Consider the following 19550-nt stretch of genomic DNA (forward strand, 5'->3'; position numbering starts at 1 on the left):
GAAGGAGGGCTCTTCAGACATTCTTTAATTTTCTAAATCCCATTTAGTTCCTAATCATCCCCTTCCCTCAAAAATTGCTACTATGTAAAAAAGTAATTTCTAGAAATAAATTTTATGCTTAGTATCCTCCCCAGCCTAACTGATGGTCCATTAATGAACATGAGCCATGTCAGAAAAGCCCGATAACAAAAAACTCCCATAAAGAAGCCTTGAAAACTACTGTACTTTAGATGACTAAAGCACATCTTTATTTTGCAATTGAACATTGAGTCACAGCTAAGTTTTTTCCCCCATGTTTGGACCTTAACAACTACTCAATTAAAATGAAATGTAGTCAACAAAATATGTATTATAGCATTTCACAGAATGTAAATTGTTCTCAGGGCTGAAAGTTTTTAAATTCAGCTTTTTTATCCTGTTTGTTATCAGTATTTGTAGACTTAAAAAAAAACATGAATGGCAGGAGTTCTAATTTATCAATGAAATTTAGACAAAGATACAAGGTCTTTTCAAGTACACTAAACTTCAGTGACAAACTGAAGTGATAATTTCAAATTACCCATTATTGACCAAATTAATCCTTAGTTTCTTTGCCTCTAAATTATGAGAATAACCACATAAAAATGGATAATCTTGTGAAATGGGTTGGGGAAAAGTGATCATAAAAGATTAGGAGACTAATTCAATTTTGATACAAGTTCAGCGAAAACAAATATGAATGGCAACCGAAATGAAAATTGTACATTTTGGTCAGAAAATAAACTAGACCTTTAACTAGGCAACTTTCCTACTTCATTCATACATATAGCACCGGTTACAAAAAAATATTCCAAATTAAAATACCCTCTATGTAATTATTTTTAAAACTACTGTTTAAAGGTATCATTGATGAGGATATAGTAAACTATCAGTCCTAAAACTAAACCTATACTGTAGAAAATAAAGACTGGCCTTTTTTATTTGAAAAGATCACAACACAGTTCATAATTGCAATGTCCTGATGCTGGAGTACACTTTAGACAGTTTTTATTTTTTTAAGCAGATATATTCTGCTGGCAGAAGACGAAAATAGTTTAATGTAAACTGTTTTAGTCTCCTAAATCCTCCACTTCATTATAATCTACCAGGACTTTTGTCCCCTGAATCTTTTTTGCAGTGCAGTAAAAATTAAACCATAGGTACTGGACTGAAAACATTTCCAAGTTTTCACATAATGTACACGAAATACAAAGCAGAATGATTACAGAAAACCAAACTTGGTAGAAGCTAGCTGACAGAACTCGAGAGTCCAGCAACAGTCAATGGTGTAGCCTTTATTGTACTGTATAAATTACAGAAAGGTGGCAAACCTAAAATCACACAAATTACCTCTTAAATATCAAATAAGCTATCAAGAGATCATTGTAAAGCATTTAAACTTGGGTCCAATCTAAAGAGCTCTAATACTAATCAATTTTTTTCTGTATTTACAAAACTCGTAGATTATATCTTTAGATGTATAAATTAAGTCAGTAGTAAGCATGAAATAAAGTGCTATTTGAAATTCAAGAAATCAATTTGATAATTGAAATGTGACATATTCTACAGAATACAAGAATGAATAACCTTGTCAACTCATCGAAGGATTGGAAAAGACAGGTGCCAGAGAATCACAGAATTAGGTTGAAATTTTCTTGCCCAGGAATGCAAATAATTGGAACACTAAAATTCAAGAGGAGAAACTAGAAAGGCTTATTTTATTAAAAGGTAAAATGGGCTCAATTTTGACTATAATGGTTTGGGGGACACCATAAATCAGCAACTATTTGGTTTAAGGGTTGAGCAGGGCAAACTTTTCCTCAATCGCTTCCTGATAATTTTATTAAGCAACATGGCATTTAAGGTTAGCGCAAGTGATAGTGTTGAATTTTGGAACCTCCCAGGGTTGAGGGAGTCTAATACTAATTTTTATAACTATTGCAAAAGGTAATAAAGGTAACACCTTTTGGTTGTTCAGAGTATTTATTTCATAGTGATTTTTGGAGTCGGGGGCGGGAGTACTGGGGCTTGAACCCAGGTGCACTTAACTACTGAGCCACATCCCCAGCTCCTTTTATTTTTGAGACAGGGTCTAAGTTGCTTTGGGCTTCTCCAAGTACTTTGGCTGGCTTTGAACTTTCAAGTCTCCTGCCTCGGCCTTCCAAGTCACTGGGATTATAGGCATGCACCTCTATGCCTGGAAGGTGAGTGATTTTTTTTTTTTAAATGCAGAGGACAAAAAGCAGGAAGCTAAGATAATGAAACTCTAACTGAATCAAGTCCTTCTCCTGCCAGTACTGGGGACTGAACACAGGGGTGCTCTACCAGAGTGACATCCCTAGTCGTTTTTTATTTTGAGACAGGTTTCACTAAGTTGCCTTGGCTGGTCTTGAAAATGAATGCTCCTGCCTCAGCATCCTGAGTGCTGGGATTACAGGCCTGCGTCACTGCTTCCAACCCCAACTGAATCAAGTTTAATGAGTGACAGTAAATACTACTTTTTAAAGCTGCTGCTTAACAAATCATGCCTGTAGTAGTTGGCTTAAAATAAAGTTTGTTGTTGTTGTTGTTCATCAGCATTAATAATCGTTAACATACAAGATACCACTGCTTCAAGTCAGAGTTGGACCTGATGGTCTGTGACTTTGACAATAAAAAGGCAGAACCGCTTACTGGGTCAGGGACCTTTACACACAATTAACTGTAGTGGATTTCAGGCAAGGTTTTCAGGCTTTAACTAAATCACATTCTTACAATGATGTCCTCACTTATGGTGTCCCAGTGACAAAACTTGGGAACTTTTCTCCGTGGCAGACACATGCAGCAGCATGTTTAACCTCACACAAAAATTCATCAAGAATTTTTAACCTCACACAAAAATTCACCCCAGAAACCTAGAATTAGAATATTTTACACTTAAAAGCCGTATGTGCAAATTTTCTGGAAATTTCTAGAGCCAAAACAAAGCAATATGAAAAAGAATGCACATCATGTTTGTAATATGCTTCAACAATTGCTCGTTTATAATGAAAATTACTTTTCATCTAAAATTGCATTTTTTATAATGTGTAATACTCCTCCCTTTCTTCTTTCCAATCCTTTTGCAGGCTTTTTTTGTTAAAAAATGAGTATCCTTAGAATCAAGTCATAATTCTAATAACATTTGAAAGATACATTCATTTTCTTTACAGCATGAAAGACATACAAATATCATTTTATCCCTTTTTAACAATTAAAGTTAACATTTTCAACTTTTTTCCATAGAAAAATATTTTCTATATCATTTACACAACAACAGATAGGAAAACTCTGTTACAGTGTTTAACTAAAACTTTTGTGAGCTAAAGAAGGCTTTCAAACATTTCCATTCTTGTACTGGAAATTTTAAAAGGTTTCAGGAAGTTAAATGTTTGAACTCTTCCCTAAAATTGTAGCTTTAACTTGTAAGATTGCTAGTAACTTTCACTTTGCAAATTAAAAGAAAAATTTGTTTATTTATGCACTGAAATATGTCTAACTAATGCAGACAGATTACACCCAAGTAGATAGTACTATGGCTGACCACTTAGCTTGGATGACTAAAATAAAAACAATTGTAACTTAAATTTCAGAAATCAACAATATACTAGAGTAGAAAAACATAAAAATAAATAGCAGCAAATTTATATATAGAAACAAGTAGTATTTTGTTGTCTACCCAAAACAAATTCACCAATATTGTGAAATAAAAGTGTCTAATTTTGGGCAGAAATAGGGATTGCTATTTCTAACAACATCAAAAGGCTTATAATAATAATTGCTACTAAAAAATAGTTGAAGACTGCATATAATAATGTTGATAATTGTTGTAGGCATTGTAAAGAAAACTGAACCCCAAACATACAATTTAGGAATTCATTTCTTGGGCTCTTCAAATTGATGAAATATCGATCAGCAAGCAGCCCTCAAAATGCTTTAGGATTAAGAAAATTCCTTTTATCTATATGTTTAAGACTTTTATAAAATAGTTGCTACAATTTGTATAGTGACCACACTGAGACACTAATAATAAATCTTTGCCAACAGATCGGTAAATCCAATATTTGATGAAATTAACCTAGTGGATTGTAAAAACAGAGCTATTTCATTTGGAAGAAGCACCACAACAAACAGTTCCAGAAACTGTGGTTGTATAACTGAAGCAAATGTGGGAAATAAGCAATCTTCATATGAAGTACTCAGTTTGTTTATGTGGCAGCTTATATAAAAGCAGGCTATGGTATCACTCATATACATCTTGTCATATCAAGATGTTTATTCAAACAAACATTTACCATAATGTACTTACTACAAGTGACTTTAAATGCAAATTAATCTGAACTATGAAAATTACTACCAAATGAAAGAACCTGTAAACATATCCCACATTATTATAACTTTTATGAATTCAAAACTACTTTGGCAACCTTACCAATAGAATATTTTAAATATTTTCAAAATACAGATATTAAATAGCACATTGTTATAAATTCGTATTCCCTTCTCCCTTCATGATCAGATTATAAGACAAATAATGCTTTTATTTCTATTACATGTTCACATAATGAACATAAATTATTTCACTATAAACGGACATACATTTAAATCTTAGTTCTGTGTTTTAAGTGTTTTTAAAAATTAGTCTTCTACTTGCAGTCCAGAATGCTTTTATATTGCATTTGTATCAGCCTCAATACTTCACAAAAGCTTATGTTCTCTGACAGGGAAGCATGAGTGAGTCAGGGTCCTAATTAGGATCACTACTGCAGCCTACTTATTTTCTAACTTAAGCGACATCTCCTAAGGTTGTCATAGTTATGAAGCAAAAACACTGAGTATGCTTCTCAAGTTGAAACAGACTAAAATTCACAAGAATTTATGATATTCACATAGGTTACAATTACTGAAGTTCTAGTATAACATAGAGAACACCATATTGAGAATTAGGAAACTTAGACTGTACAAAATGAGACTTTGCTAAATCAATTACTGTTGCTGGGTTTCTGTTTCCTTGCTATAATAAGGGAAGTGGAGATTGGGGGAAAAAAATCTTTCCATCTTCTTTCTGCTCTCAAGTTGTACTTGAGACAGGAGACAAGACTTTTTTCTCAAATTCCTGATTAGACCTGATCAGACCTGCTAACTGATGCTCAAGACCTTGTACTTTAAACAGTCTGTTCTTCCTGTTTGTGGGCATTAACTTTAACGAAATGTGTAAACAAATGCACTAAAGTATCTCTATGAATATATATATATAATATATATATAATATATATATTTGTACCTGAAACTTTCAAGCAATCATTTTAATGCCTTAATGTAACTTTGTGCATTTGAAGTCAGTTTTCATATAATAAATGTTCTCTGTATTCTTAAATCAAAATGATAAACCATCTGTCTTCCTTCTATTTGTCCTAATAGGCCAGACAAAGGAAATTTTTCTGAGATGTTTACTCTGCCTCAATTCTGGATGGTTGTATCAGTTTGACAAATCCAACCAATTCTTCTTGTGAATGCAAAGATTATTCCAAAATATTCTTCAGCCTGTCTATACCATGCCGACACAAATCAGATGCTAATAAAATAAGATACAAATAAAATGAACACAGAAAAAGCATTTGAAATCGGAGAGGGAAGTTCTCTACTAATACTTGCATTTACAAAAGCTCCTTGAATCACCAATACTGATTTCCACTTGTCAGAATAAAAGTCAGCATTCTTTCTTGAGTGTATAATGGTATGGAGGCAGGGGTGACCACGACTGGGAGAGTAGCTTAGATACAAGAAACGTGAAATTTACCACACAACATTACATTGATATGGACGGAGTCTAGAACTACTCAACTTGGTGTACAAAAGCCACCATTATTTCTAGAAACCTATTTAGATTGAAACAGGTTAAAAAATTCTTATGTGTAATGGGTAAAGACTTTGCTGTTAGGTAAACAGGGAAGCTTAATTAGAGTAGTCATTTTAGAAGCTGTGAAGGATAATTTAAGTAATATCCTAATATATGTTTAAAAAGGATCCTTTTGTACATACAAACAAACACTGACAAAGCGTAGCTCCCAGATGAAAAATGCATACATGAGAAATTTAAATGTAATTCTACACCTCTAACACATTGGCATTTCAAGACAGGCATTAATGATTTAAAAAGGCAGCAGTGCTCATTGCCAACAATTAGTTAACCTGGGAAATGTAAACAAAGCCGTAGTTAAAGAACATGCCAAGCAAGACATTTGTCTATTTATGTCTACATAACTGTTGTCTTTTTGACTGTGACTGTCATTTTCTGTCCAGTTAGCAGAGACTTTTTTAATACACACAAAAAATAAATTCAAAAACAGTTATTTCATATGTAGACCCCCAACGTGTCTTTCCTTTTTCATTTTTCAACTTGTCATGATGTCATACAGCAGCCTAATTTACATTTATCTGTTGGTACAGAATGGAATGTTCAAATAAGTCAATAGTTCACTTACTATTTTATACTGTCTTGACTGAAATCAGAAAATAGATGAGAACATAAAGATTATGTTTACTTCTCTCTTTAAAAAAAGACTTAGAAGTATTTTAATATAATTTATTTGGTATCTGGGCTATTAATGTTTAGGAGCTTAACTTTCTGAAATGTATTATGATGGATTTTTGAATGTGAAATGACATCATTTAGATTTTACTAAAGATTTTTAAATGTACATTTTCCCCTTCATACTAAATGGCATTCCAAAATACCAACCATTAGACTCTAAACTTTATCAAAACTATAAATATTCAGAAACCACTAGTAAATGAATCTATTTTAACCATATCCATATAAAATATTTATGTAAAATAATATTTAAATAGACATGCAAATTTTCACTTAAATTGGGCAATATTAAAGTTCCATCTCTGTAGACTTGAAATCCAAAACACCTGAAGAGGGAAACAGATATATCCTTAATGGGAATCAGATCCTCAATCAGATTGGATAATCAAAAGACTCCTTATATAACATGCTTATAATTTAATAAGTATATATAAACTGAAATAATTTAATTGTACACAAAGTGACAAGAAAACCCTCATTTTAGTTAAGGAAGGGTTATATTTAGACTCAATAATATTTCTCACTTGAAGAATCCCAACCAAAAGACCAGTGCGAAAAAGGCTTCATATTAACTAAAATGAATGCTAAGGAGAAATATTTTAGTTATGGATAGGAATGAATCAAAATTAATTAATTGCTCTATAGCTTAGAGTCCCAGTATTTTATCAGATGCCACTTCTAAAGTCAGGGATAAAATAAATATGAAATTTGAAGAATAAAGCATCTTTTTAAGTTGAGCTGCTTAACTGTAACCCCTGTCCCGCAGTAAAGGAATGTGCATATTTTGAACAATTCTGTAGCAGCAGAGCGTGCACTCAGTAGAACACGAAGTATTTTTGCTTCTTATGGCAAAATACAAGTATTGAGTAAGAAATAGAATTTCCTTACCCTTTTTTGACTGCATAACTCTCAATACAAGAAGCCTGTTTTTAAAATGTGAACTTATTCAAAATGCATAAAAATGTAAGAATGTACAATATACTTACATACCTCCTAGTGGGGTCAAATGAGTGCCTTTCATTAGACATACAAAGATGTCTCAAGGCACTTAAGGGGTTAAGACACAATGCATGCATTCCTTTACATCAAGTATATGAAATCACATGATTTGGAATAAGCCAACCTTATGATAAATATAATTACATTATTAAATTCAAGAAAATTTGTAGATTCATATCTATACTTTTTATAAGATGCTGGTAAATGGACAATGTGCAGCATTTCCTGGGAATAGCAAATTCCACCTTTCTTCTTCTGAACAGCAGGTCTCTAGAGGGGGCATGTAGGGAAAGATGTGCTGCATCCATAGGCAGTGTATTGGCTAATATTGAGAATGATATTGCTAAAATCTTAAAAATAAAATCTGATAATCAGTATAGTAAGTACATGATCCACTGGAAAAAAGAAAGCCAGAGCTGACTCCTGATATTTACTTCTTTTTGCTTTCAAAATACAGGTGTACAACAAAGATGATGAGGATTCTGAGCCTCGCTTGTGGCAATTCTACCAGAAGGGGACTGTATGGCACCACCACAAATTTTCATAAATTACCCTGAACATACTCAGTTATTCACTATTTGTTCGGAGCAAAGCATGAAATAGTCTTCCAACACATGAGTTATAGATTCTGAAGGGTTGACTTTTTTTTAAAACATAAAGTGCAACAGTGCTGAAGTTTTCAAAGTTCTTTTTTTTTTTTAGTTCTTCATTTTTTTGTGAGATGCCATTTCCTGCAAGCAGTGTCATGGCACAGTGAATATAATGAAATATAATGAATAGCAGTTTTCCAACATGTATTTCAGATCTTTTCTTATTTATTTGACGATGTCGTTAAGGGTTTAATAAAGCCTTCTTCATAAACCTTCAAAATAGCTTCACATACAAATCTGTACTGACTCTGAAAAAGAAAACATAAAAAATAGAATTGATCAAAAAACCCTCAAAACAGACCATACCAAAACATAAACATCTCACTTGGCTTGCTTATAAAAGAAATTCAGGGCTGGGGTTGTGGCTCAGTGGTAGAGCATTTGCCTTGCATGTGTGAGGCACTGGGTTCGATTCTCAGCACCACAGATAAATAAATGAATAAAATAAAGGTCCATCAACAACTAAAAACATATTTTTTAAAAAGGACATTTCTTAAAAAAAAAAGAAATTCAAAGTGAAAAATATTGACAGCATTTTTTATCAATTAATTGGCAAAACCTAAAGTCTGAAAATAGAAGATTTTGTTGGCAAAACTCATATGTTGTGGATAGGGATGTTAAAGTGCTGTAACCCCTAAAAAGAAGAATTTGAAAGCATCTATAAAATTACATTAATTTACCTTCTGACCCATCAATCCCACTTCCAGTAAGTCCAAAAGACAAATTGTGATTATTGTAAATAATCACAAAGCGAATATGTGTTTTCAATTTCTTTTTCTAGTTTGTAGAAAACTAGTATTTTTGTTAGAGAAAAGAGGAGATATGATGTAAGATAAAAGAGGTTAAGTAAAATTACTGTGGTCCTAGATGGGCAAACTCATGGTAAGTATACTTTCCTAGCTCAGCCAACTGAGCATTTCGAGAGACAAATAAAACCCAATAACAATAGAACTCTCTAGTGCTTAGAGGGTGGTGCCTAAAAGCATCTCTCACTAGTAAGCACCAGGACTTTCTTTTTCCCAACTGAACTACATCCTTAGCCCCCCCGCCTTTTTTTTTTTTTTTAATTTTGATATAGGCTCTAACTGTCCCAGGCTGGCCTCAAATTTGTGATCTTTCTGCCTAAGCCTCCCAAGTCATTGAGATAACAGGCATGTGACGCCAGGCTGGGCAAGAACCAGGACTTCTTGAGGTCCTGGGTTTTATCCCCGACCAAGGAAAAAGAGAAAACTTATAAATAAATAAAGGGTAAGAATCAGGTAATCACATTTATATTGCCTTTCATACAAACACTATTCCACTCACTGACCAAGATGAGAAGTTTCATTTTATTTATTTATTTTTTTTGAGGTCTTGCACAAACCAGGCAAGCACTCTACTACTGAGCTACATTCTAGCCCAAGAAGTTTCTCTTTAAATAATTATTCCAGCTGATAAATGAAGAAAGATAGAATGAGAATATAATTTTTCAAACCTGATGAATTTATGGATGAAGGCATTGATTACTTGAGGGTACTAATATCACAAAAAGACAGACAGACAGATAGACAGATATGTGCTTCTGAAGAAACAAAAAACACGCTGCTAAAGTCTATGGATCCACTTATCACTTTTAGGAAACAGAACACCACTTTGATGATGTAAATCAACAAAATCTAGATAGTGGGGAACTATATGGCAAAAATAATCAGGGGAGGAAGATTTCACTTAAGAGGCACTTAGGAAACATAACTAATCAATGTGAGTAGACATATCTGACTCCTGATTTTATACAAATTATAAAAACAAAAGCCCATCACGAGGGGCTGGGGTTATGGCTCAGTGGGGCTGGGGTTGTGGTCAGTGGTGGAAGTGGAACACTTGCTTGCATGTGTGAGGCACTGGGTTTGATTCTCAGCACCACAAATAAATAAATTAATTAAATAAAGGTCCTTCAACAACTAAAAAATTAAAAAAAAAAAAAAAAAAAAGCCCATCATGAATGTTATGATCTTGTAATTCTACCTGTTGGTGTATACCTGAAAGGAATGAAAAGTGGGGTCTTGAGATATAACCCACGTTCATAGCAGCATTACTCACAATAGACAAAAGGTAGAAAAAGCAACATAAATGTCCACTGATGGATTTTGCTGATTTACATCAAGGTGGTGTTCTATTTCCTAAAAGTGTTAAGTGGATCCATAGATTTTAGCAGCTTAGGTGTTTTGTTCTTTATTCAAAAACACACATCTGTCTTTCTTTTTGTGATATTAGCACGAAGTGATCAATGCCTACATCTATTAATTCATCAGGTTTGAAAAATGACATTCTAATTCTAAAAAATTTACTCTCATGCACACCAAATTACTGGTTAATAAATGATTTCAGCAAGGTTGAAGAATATGTGATCAATATACAAAATCAATTGCATTTCTATACCTTAGCAACAAACAGTTCTAAAATGAAATTAAGTAAATAATTCTACTCACAGTAGCTCCACAAAGACTAAAATATGACACTTTTACAGTGAAAACTACAAAATATCATTGAAAGAAATACATAAATAAATAGGACAATCTTATATTTGTCTAGTTGGCTTTTTTAGGTAAAAAGGACAAACTGATTTTAAAATTCATATAGAATTGAATGTAAGAGATTCAGAGGAGTTATAAAAATCATAAAAAAGAGAAAAGTTTCCTCAGTTGCAGGGATTACAAGGGAGTGCCACCACATCTGACTCCAATGACTCTTAAGTATGCTCCAAGAAACATGAAATTTTATAGTATTAAGATTATGATGATGATTTTGGTACCAGAGACCAAACCCAGGTACTTTACCACTACATCCCCAGCCTTTTTAATTTTTTATTTTGAGATAGGATCTCACTAAATTGCTGAGACTGGCATTGAACTTGAGGTCTTCGGGCCTCTGCCTCTTGAGCTGCTGGGATTACAGGCATGTACCACCACACCAGGCTAAGATTATTTTAGCATTACTAGTGTCAATAAGATTACTTGACCTATGTGCTCTAAATGTGAAGCAGGGGCAAAGCACCCCTGGGTTCAATCCTCAGTACAAAAAAAAAAAAAAAAAAAAGGTCAGTGGAGAATGATAAGTAGCTTGATTTATAGAATATTTTTGTTGGAGGAATTTAAGTTCTTATGTGAAAAAGAAAGGCCTTCCACCACAGCTGTTTCACTGAAAGCAAGCCTACCAGGATTCTCCAGTTCAGTTGTACTATCATTGTGAGCATTCTACTCGACTAAGCAATATAAGACACATTCCTCTGCATCTGTTGTAATACTTAAGAAATAATATGCCAGGCCACTTGCATGTTGGCAAAAACTGTCTCTGTAAAAGGCCAGATATTAAATATTTTAGAAATTGCAGGCCATAGCTAGGCATGGTGGCACATGCCTGTTAATTCTAGTGACTCAGGAGGCTGAATCAGGAGGATCAAAGTTTTGGGACAAACTCAGTGACTTGCTGAGCCCCTGAAACAAAATAAAAATAGAAATGGCTGAGGATATAGTTCAGTGGTAAAGTGTCCCTGGTACTTTCTGCCAAAAAGTAAATGAATAAATAAATAAAAACAACAACAACAAAAGATTAGACCATATGGTATCTGTTGCAACTTGTCAACTATGCTCAATGTTGAAGTGGTATAAAACCAGCCAAAGACAATCATTAACAATTGAACATGGCTGGGTTCTATTAAAGATTCAAAAAAAAAAAAAAAAAAAAAAGTGAGGGGGAAGTCAGATGTGATTCACAGGCAAAAGGTTATTAGCTGCTGATAAGGAATTATAAAGATAAAAATATGACTCAGAATAAAACTTAAAATATACACTGATAACAAAAACCATCATTGAAGATTCACATGTGCACATGAAATACAGTACTTACAGGTGTTTGGATCATCATGGCTCGTTGATCTCTCATTGTTCTTACAATATCTAGTGGATAAACTGGCTGATTGCATTCAATGAGACACATGGCTGTTTCCATAGTAATAAGAACCCCAGTTCTTCCAATTCCAGCACTAAAAAAGATAAATATGGGCAAGGTCTTACTGATAATATTCTATTAAAATTCTTGTGATTTTAGTGCAGAAAAATCAAAATACTGAATAATATTGAAGAATAATTTCATTTTAAGGTTTTATATTAGAGAAGTAGTAAGTTAACTTCTAAACAAGGTATAAGCTCACTGGAGCAACTTCCCTTAAAAAACATAACAAGAGAATTATAATAATCATTAACAAATGTGTAGAAGACAGCACTATTTTATACCTTAGACAAATTAGGGTTTTCGAAAAAAATTAAGTTACCTCTGGATAGTTAAGAACTCTTGGAAGTATGATCTGTAAACAAGAATGTGGTAGCTACTAGAGTCTTAGGATATGGGATGGCCACGTGTTTCATCATTCTTGTCACTTTGCCTCTCAAATATTTGTTCTATGATCTGTTTTAATGATCCGAAAGTTTGCTCTTACAATGTGCTGAAAAGGTGAGTTATCTCAAACTATCCTCCAAATAAAGCACTTTAAAACATGGTTATGAAAGGAAGAAAATAATTTCTGTATCCCAATCTCTAGGTCAGTGGAAGTGAAGGTTGGAGTCACAGTGTTTGGCTCTTTGAGGACTGAAGGAGACCTGGGGTGAAAGGAAGGAAAGGTAGCCTGCCACTGTTCACCTAGAAATATTGGGAATGACATGTCCTATAAACCCATTTGGTAGGCTCATTCCAAGAGATGTGGGAGCACTCAATGAGTATCCTAAGAGGGGTCACAGGAAAGACAAGAATACCTTGCTGGGAAGGAGAAAATCTAAACTGCAGACTGCATCCTAATGTATAGGTAATGATCTGAATGTATGCTTCAAAATGTGTGCCTCAAAATTCATGTCGAAATTGTGTGTGTGTGTGTGTGTGTGTGTGTTGCTGGGGACTGAACCCAGGGCCTTCTGCATGTGAGGCAAGCACTCTACCAACTGAGCTATATCCCCAGCCCCATGCTGAAACTTAATTGTGATAGTATTAAGAGGCAGGGCATATAGGAAGTGATTAACTCATGAAAGTACAGCCCTCACAGATGGCATCAGGGGTCTTATAAAACAGCTTGAGGGAGTGAGTTCACATTTCTATATCTTCTATCCCTTCTGCCATAAGGACACAGCATTTGCTCTCTCTGGAGGATGCAGAAATAAGGGACCATCTTGGAAGCAGAGAATAGCCCTCATCTGATACTGAATTTGCAGTATCAGATCCTTGATCTTGGATTTTCCAGCCTCTAGAACTCTAAGAAATAAATTTCTGTATTTTTTGGGGGGGAGGTGGGGGTTTTATAGGGATTGAATTCAGGAGTACTTAATCACTGAGCCACATCCCCAGCCCTTTTTATTTAAAGACAGGGTCTCACTAAATTGCTTAGGGACTCATTAAGTTGCTGAGATTATAGGCATGTGCCTCCACACATCCAACTAAATTTCTGTTATTTATAACTTACTTAGTCTTAGGTATTTTCTTTTTCTTTAAATACTTTTTTAGTTGTCAATAAACCTTTATTTTACTGATTTATATGTGGTGCTGAGGATTGAACCCAGCGAGTCAAATGTGCTAGGCAAGTGTTCTACCACTGAGTCACAACCCCAGCCCTTTAGTATTTTTTTAGAGCAGCACAAATAGACTAAGACAATCTATAATATTTCTACAATATTGTATATCATCAGATCTAAATTACAATTTCAGCAATGCTAAAATACAAAAGCTTCTAAGAATTCGTGCAATAATAATTATTTTTATCTCTTATCACAAAGTTTCTGCCAAATATTAACATTAGAACATATCCTTTGTTTTCTACATCAGAGCACAGCTATGAGTAATTAGTCATTGTGGCAATCACAACATAAGGGGTGCAATAAAATACCTATTCCCTTATAATAAAAATAATATATCAAGTCAGTTATTCATTCATAAAAGACAGGAAATAGAATACCTGCAATGAACAACAATAGGTTCTTCTTTGCCAGCCCGCTTATTTCGTACATGACAAACAAAATCCAGAAAGTCACTTGAATCATCAGGGACTCCATGGTCAGGCCAGGCTATGTACTGGATCTGAGTGAGTTGACGACTCTCATTTTTCTAAGTATAAAAGAAAAATTATTTACCTTGACTTAGGAATTATCTTTAAAATATAAATATTCATGTCATTTTAATTTTAGAGGGAGAGCAAAACCAACTCCTTTTCCTCCCTACAAAGAAGTAATGCATAAACCCATTAATATCCTAAATTGCAACAAATAAGAGATAAACTATTTTATGGAAACAGGTGTATCTATCTTATCGGCTACTTACATCGATGCCTTTTTATAACTCAATATCTGTATTTATAGTTTTAAAATGATGATAATCAAGCAAACTTACAAAAACAAATAAATATCCAGAGGAATGCTTAAAGATTTAACAACAGACACTAGTATGGCAGTATGTATAAACGTGGATGTGTAACCAATGTGAATCTGCAATCTGTATACGTGGTAAAAATGGGAGTTCATAACCCACTTGAATCAAATGTATGAAATATGATATGTCAAGAGCATTGTAATGTTTTGAACAACCAATAAAAAGATTTAACTAAAGATCTGTTAATTGAGCAAAAATGGTAAAGTAAAAAATAAATATATTTTTTGGATGGGGCACAAAGCTGAGCTAATCCTGACACAACTCAGATAAAATTTTGGAAATTAAAAAATATAAATGTAGATTAAAAACTGGAGATCAAAAAATCACCAGACATTAATTAATCCCTAGATCAAATCAGTGATTATTCCTTTTGGAGAGCTAATAGAGAGAGTAAGACTCTTAGATACATCTTGGTTCAAGTCTTGACTATGTCAGGATGGAATTTAATATTTCAGAGCCTCACTTCTTCCTTCACTTGAAAAATGATATCTATACATTTAAGGGATAATCTTAATGTTGAAAAGACTCCATAAAATGACCTGTAAATCACCCCGTTACTTGACATCATAGACACAATTAACAGGTAGCTAGTCGTTCAACATTATGAAAACTGGTTATTGCCATTTATATTAAAGGGAGCACAACTGCCAGTGGTGCACACCTGTAATCCCAGCAACTCAGGAGGCTGAGGCAGGATATAAATTCAAAGCCAGCCTCAGCAACTTGTGAAGCCCTAAGCAATTCAACAAGACCTTGTTTCAAAATAAAAAGAATAAAAAGGACTGGGGATGTGAGTCTGTGGTTAATAGCCCCTGAGTTCAATCTTCTGGTACCAAAAAAAAAAAAAAAAAAGTGTGCATGCGGAGAGGTTTCCAGAAAAATACTATGAAAAGTAATGGGGCATGGTGGTGCATGCGGGTAATCCCAGTGACTTGGGAGGCTGCGACAAGTTCAAAGCCAGCCATAGCAAGCCAACCATTAACAAGACCATAGGCAACTTGGGGTGACCTTGTATCAAAATCAAGAAAAAGGGTTGGGGATGTAGCTTAGTGGTTAAGAAAGCAAAAGATATATAAGACTAGGTAGTGTTGTCTGTCTGACCAGTGTCCATCAACGTATGGATGCATTTACATACACATGCAAATTTATTTTCCCAATTATATGTGGTTCAAACATTAGAAACATGACTTAGCATAGTTTCTAAGGTACTCAGGGTATACAAAGAAAAGCCACTATTCAATAAACTACTATTCAGGTGCTAATCTACAGGTAGAGTATAATAAAAAGACTGTTTTTTACTTTTTGCAGTATTGGGGATTGAACCCAGGGCCTCAAGCATGCTAGGCAAGTGATCTACCACTGAGATAAGCCCACAGTCATTTTTAAAAAGTATTATTTTGAGACAGAGTTTCATTAAGTTGCCTAGATTGGCCTTGAATTTGCAATCCTCCTGCCTATATCTGGGATTACAGGCATACACTACTGCACCAAGTAGAGTCTACATTGAAGACAGATATTATTTTTTAAAATATTTTTTTAGTTGTTGATGGACCTTTATTTTATTCATTTATTTATATACAATGCTGAGGATAAAACCCAGTGTCTCACACATGTGAGAGGCAAGCGCTCCACCAATGAACCACAAACTGAACCTCAGCCCCAGATATTATTTTATATAAACACACAGATTATCTTTCATTATCAATTAGGGAGAATATATTAGACCATGAGTATATCCCCCTAAGCCCCTTAAATTCATTCTGATCTGAATAAAATTTAACTTTTTATTTTCAGACTTTACCTTCATTCAATAGCTGAAGGCTTTTCTTTTCTTTTGGTACTGGGGATTGAACCCAGGGGCACTTTACCACATTCCCGCCCCATTCTCCTTTTTAAAAAATTTGAGATTGGGTCTTGCTAAGTTGCTGAGGGCCTCCTAAATTGCTGAGGCTGGTCTCAAACTTGTGATCCTTTTACCTTAGCCTCCTGAGTCACTGGGATTACAGATATGCACCACTGTGCCCAGTAAGACTTTTTTCTTTTGTGGTACTAGGAGTTGAACCTCGGGCCTCAAACATGCGAGGTAAGTGCTCAATCACTGAGCTACATCCCAACCCACCAGATTCCTTTTCTATAAATAACACAACTCTGGCTCCTTCCCTTTTGGCAAGAAAGGTTCTTGTCTCTGGTCTCTTTTAATCATAAATTTGGAGAAGGGTTATAGTTTCCATTTCCAAAGGTTTAACCATTTATGGGAGAGGCATAGGCCTTTATGGTTTATGCTGTTTGCTTTTCTCTAGAAGTTACTTCTTTTGGCTCCCTCCAAAACCACAGGTGGCCAGCACCGGAATACCTAGCTGCTGACAGTGAATATGGGATACTGTCTCTAACAGCCTCATCATGCCCTCTACACACATCTTCTAACTGGAGTACTGAGCCATCATTTACTAATCAATCCCCATTTCTGGCTTTGGTAGCCAATGTGCGTAACCCAGTTAGAACTAAGAACTAGCAGGTAGAAAGCTCTAACCTATAGGAAGGTCTTGCCTATGAATTTTTCTTCCTTAATATTGAGGGGATTGTGTTCGCCTCTATTCTTTTGAAAAAAGAAACAATTTGACAGTTTTCAATTACTTTTTCATATTCACAAATACACAAATATTTTACTATATTACTCCCAGAGACAATTTTTTTAGTAATCAAACAAACTCCTGGTATAATCATCATGAACAGGCAAAGTAGTAAATAGTAATAAATAATATTTACCAGACTGCTTTTATACTGACAACTAATTTTTGGCAGTAGAAATTGAAAATGCATTTATTATAGTATAGGAAAATATAATTCCAGAGTGTCCCATCAAAACAGGTTAGTAATTTTTATGATGTTTTTCTGGCTAAAACACATTTCAGCTTTCAAAGTCTTTACTTTAAACACAGTTCTAGCAAATGGACACCATGCCTTCTTACCTCTTGGTTGAACAGTGTCATATTCCTGAAGATATAGGCAGCATTTCCTTCTTCTGAATGGCAGGTAACTTGATAGCATCCATAGGACGAACTACCTGTGGGTTCTGGCCAATACTGATGACATTTAACCTGGTATCAACAGAATTATATAAACAAAGAAATTATATACACACACACAAAATAAACAAAGAAAATCACACCCACACATACATACATATATCAACTTAAGTTCTTTTTTTTTTTTTTTGTGGTGCTGGAGATTGAACACAGGGCCTTGTGCATGATAGGCAAGCAATCTACCACAAAGCCACATCCTCAACCCAGTTTCTCCAAATTTTTAAAATATTTTAATTTTTAAGAACTTTCAGGGGGCCAGGTCTGTAGTTCAGTGGCAGAGCACTTGCCTAGCACACATGAGGCACTGGGTTCAATCCTCAGCACCACATAAAAATAAATAAAGGAATTGTGTCCAGCTACAACTAAAAAATATATTAAAAAAAAGAACTTTCAGCCTGGCGTGTTGGCACACGCCTGTAATCCCAGTGGCTTGGGAGGCTGTGGCAAGAGGATCATGAATTCAAAGCCAGCCTCAGCATCTTAGCAAGGACCTAAGCAACTCAGGGTGACCTTGACTCTAAATAAAATATAAAAAGGGCTGGGGGGCTGGGGAATGTGGCTCAAGTGGTAGTGCGCTCGCCTGGCATGCGTTTGGCCCGGGTTCGATCCTCAGCACCACATACAAACAAAGATGTTGTGTCCGCCAAAAAACTAAAAAAAATAAATAAATATTAAAAAAAACTCTCTCTCTCTCTTTAAAAATAAAAAAAATAAAATAAAATAAAAAGGGCTGGGGATGTAGCTCAGTGGTTAAGTGCCCCTGGATTCAATCCCCCATACCAAAAAACCAAAAAACTTTCCGACTTAAGAAAAGGGTGCAAGAATAATTTAATGAACTCTCATAATAATTTAACTAACTCTTTTTCAAGATCCACCAACTAATAGCAGGGCGTGGTGGCACATGCCTGTAATCCCAGTGGTTCAGGAGGCTGAGGCAGGAGGATCATGAGTTCAAAGCCAGCCTCAGCAAAAGTGAGGCACTAAGCAACACAATGAGACCTGTCTCTAAATAAAATACAAAATAGGGGTAGGAATGTGGTTCAGTGGTCAAGAGCCCCTCAATTTAATCCCTGGTACCAAAAACCAAAAACCTATCAACTATTAACATTATGTCATTTTTCACCCCTTGTAACAATAATTAATCTATTTGGCCATATTTTGAGACTCTAAATAATCTGATTAATTTTTAAAGATTTTCATTTTTTGGTGCTGGGGATTAAATCCAGAGCTTTTGAGCTATATACTTCCAGACCCAGTGTTAAGATTTTAAAATTAGCTTTAATGACCATATAGCTTACCCATTAAAAGTATACTTTATTTTTTGAGAGGTTACTGGGGATTGAACTGAGGGGCACTTTACCACTGAGCTACATCCTCAGCTCTTTTTATTTTGAGACAGGATCTTGCTAAATTGCTGAGCCTGGACTCTAACTGGGATCTTCTTTGCTTAGGCTCTAGAATTGCTGAGCTTATAGGCATATGCTACCATGGCTGGTTTCAGTATATCCACACGTGTGTAACCATGAACACATTCACTTTCAGAACATCTTCATGACACCCAAAAAAATCCTTATACTTGTTGGTAGTCACTGTGCATCCTACCTGAACCTATTTTCCTTTCCCCAACCTGAATTTAGACAATGACTAATCTACTTTCTGTCCCTACTCTATTCCATATAAAAATAATCATATAATATGTGGCCAAAAAGGAAAAAAAAGAAGAAGAAAAAAAGAAGAGGA

General features: G+C 34.7%; 1 protein-coding gene across 6 annotated transcripts in view; it reads right to left on the reverse strand.

Annotated features, from left to right (window-relative positions):
- Positions 1-1293: 1293 nt before the first annotated feature.
- The window catches only part of Ptpn4 (protein tyrosine phosphatase non-receptor type 4), a 176770-nt gene continuing 158513 nt past the window's right edge, over positions 1294-19550 (reverse strand). For all 6 annotated transcript variants that reach the window (XM_071619272.1, XM_071619275.1, XM_071619276.1 and 3 more), the window contains 4 exons: positions 17694-17822; positions 14255-14403; positions 12166-12301; positions 1294-8528 (listed from right to left, as the gene is read on the reverse strand). In XM_071619272.1, the coding sequence (XP_071475373.1) occupies positions 8442-8528; positions 12166-12301; positions 14255-14403; positions 17694-17822 (501 nt within the window). In that variant the 3' untranslated portion in view covers positions 1294-8441. The remainder of the gene's footprint in view (positions 8529-12165; positions 12302-14254; positions 14404-17693; positions 17823-19550) is intronic.

This window comes from Marmota flaviventris, chromosome 11 (assembly GCF_047511675.1).
Source record: "Marmota flaviventris isolate mMarFla1 chromosome 11, mMarFla1.hap1, whole genome shotgun sequence".
Lineage (NCBI taxonomy): Eukaryota > Metazoa > Chordata > Mammalia > Rodentia > Sciuridae > Marmota > Marmota flaviventris.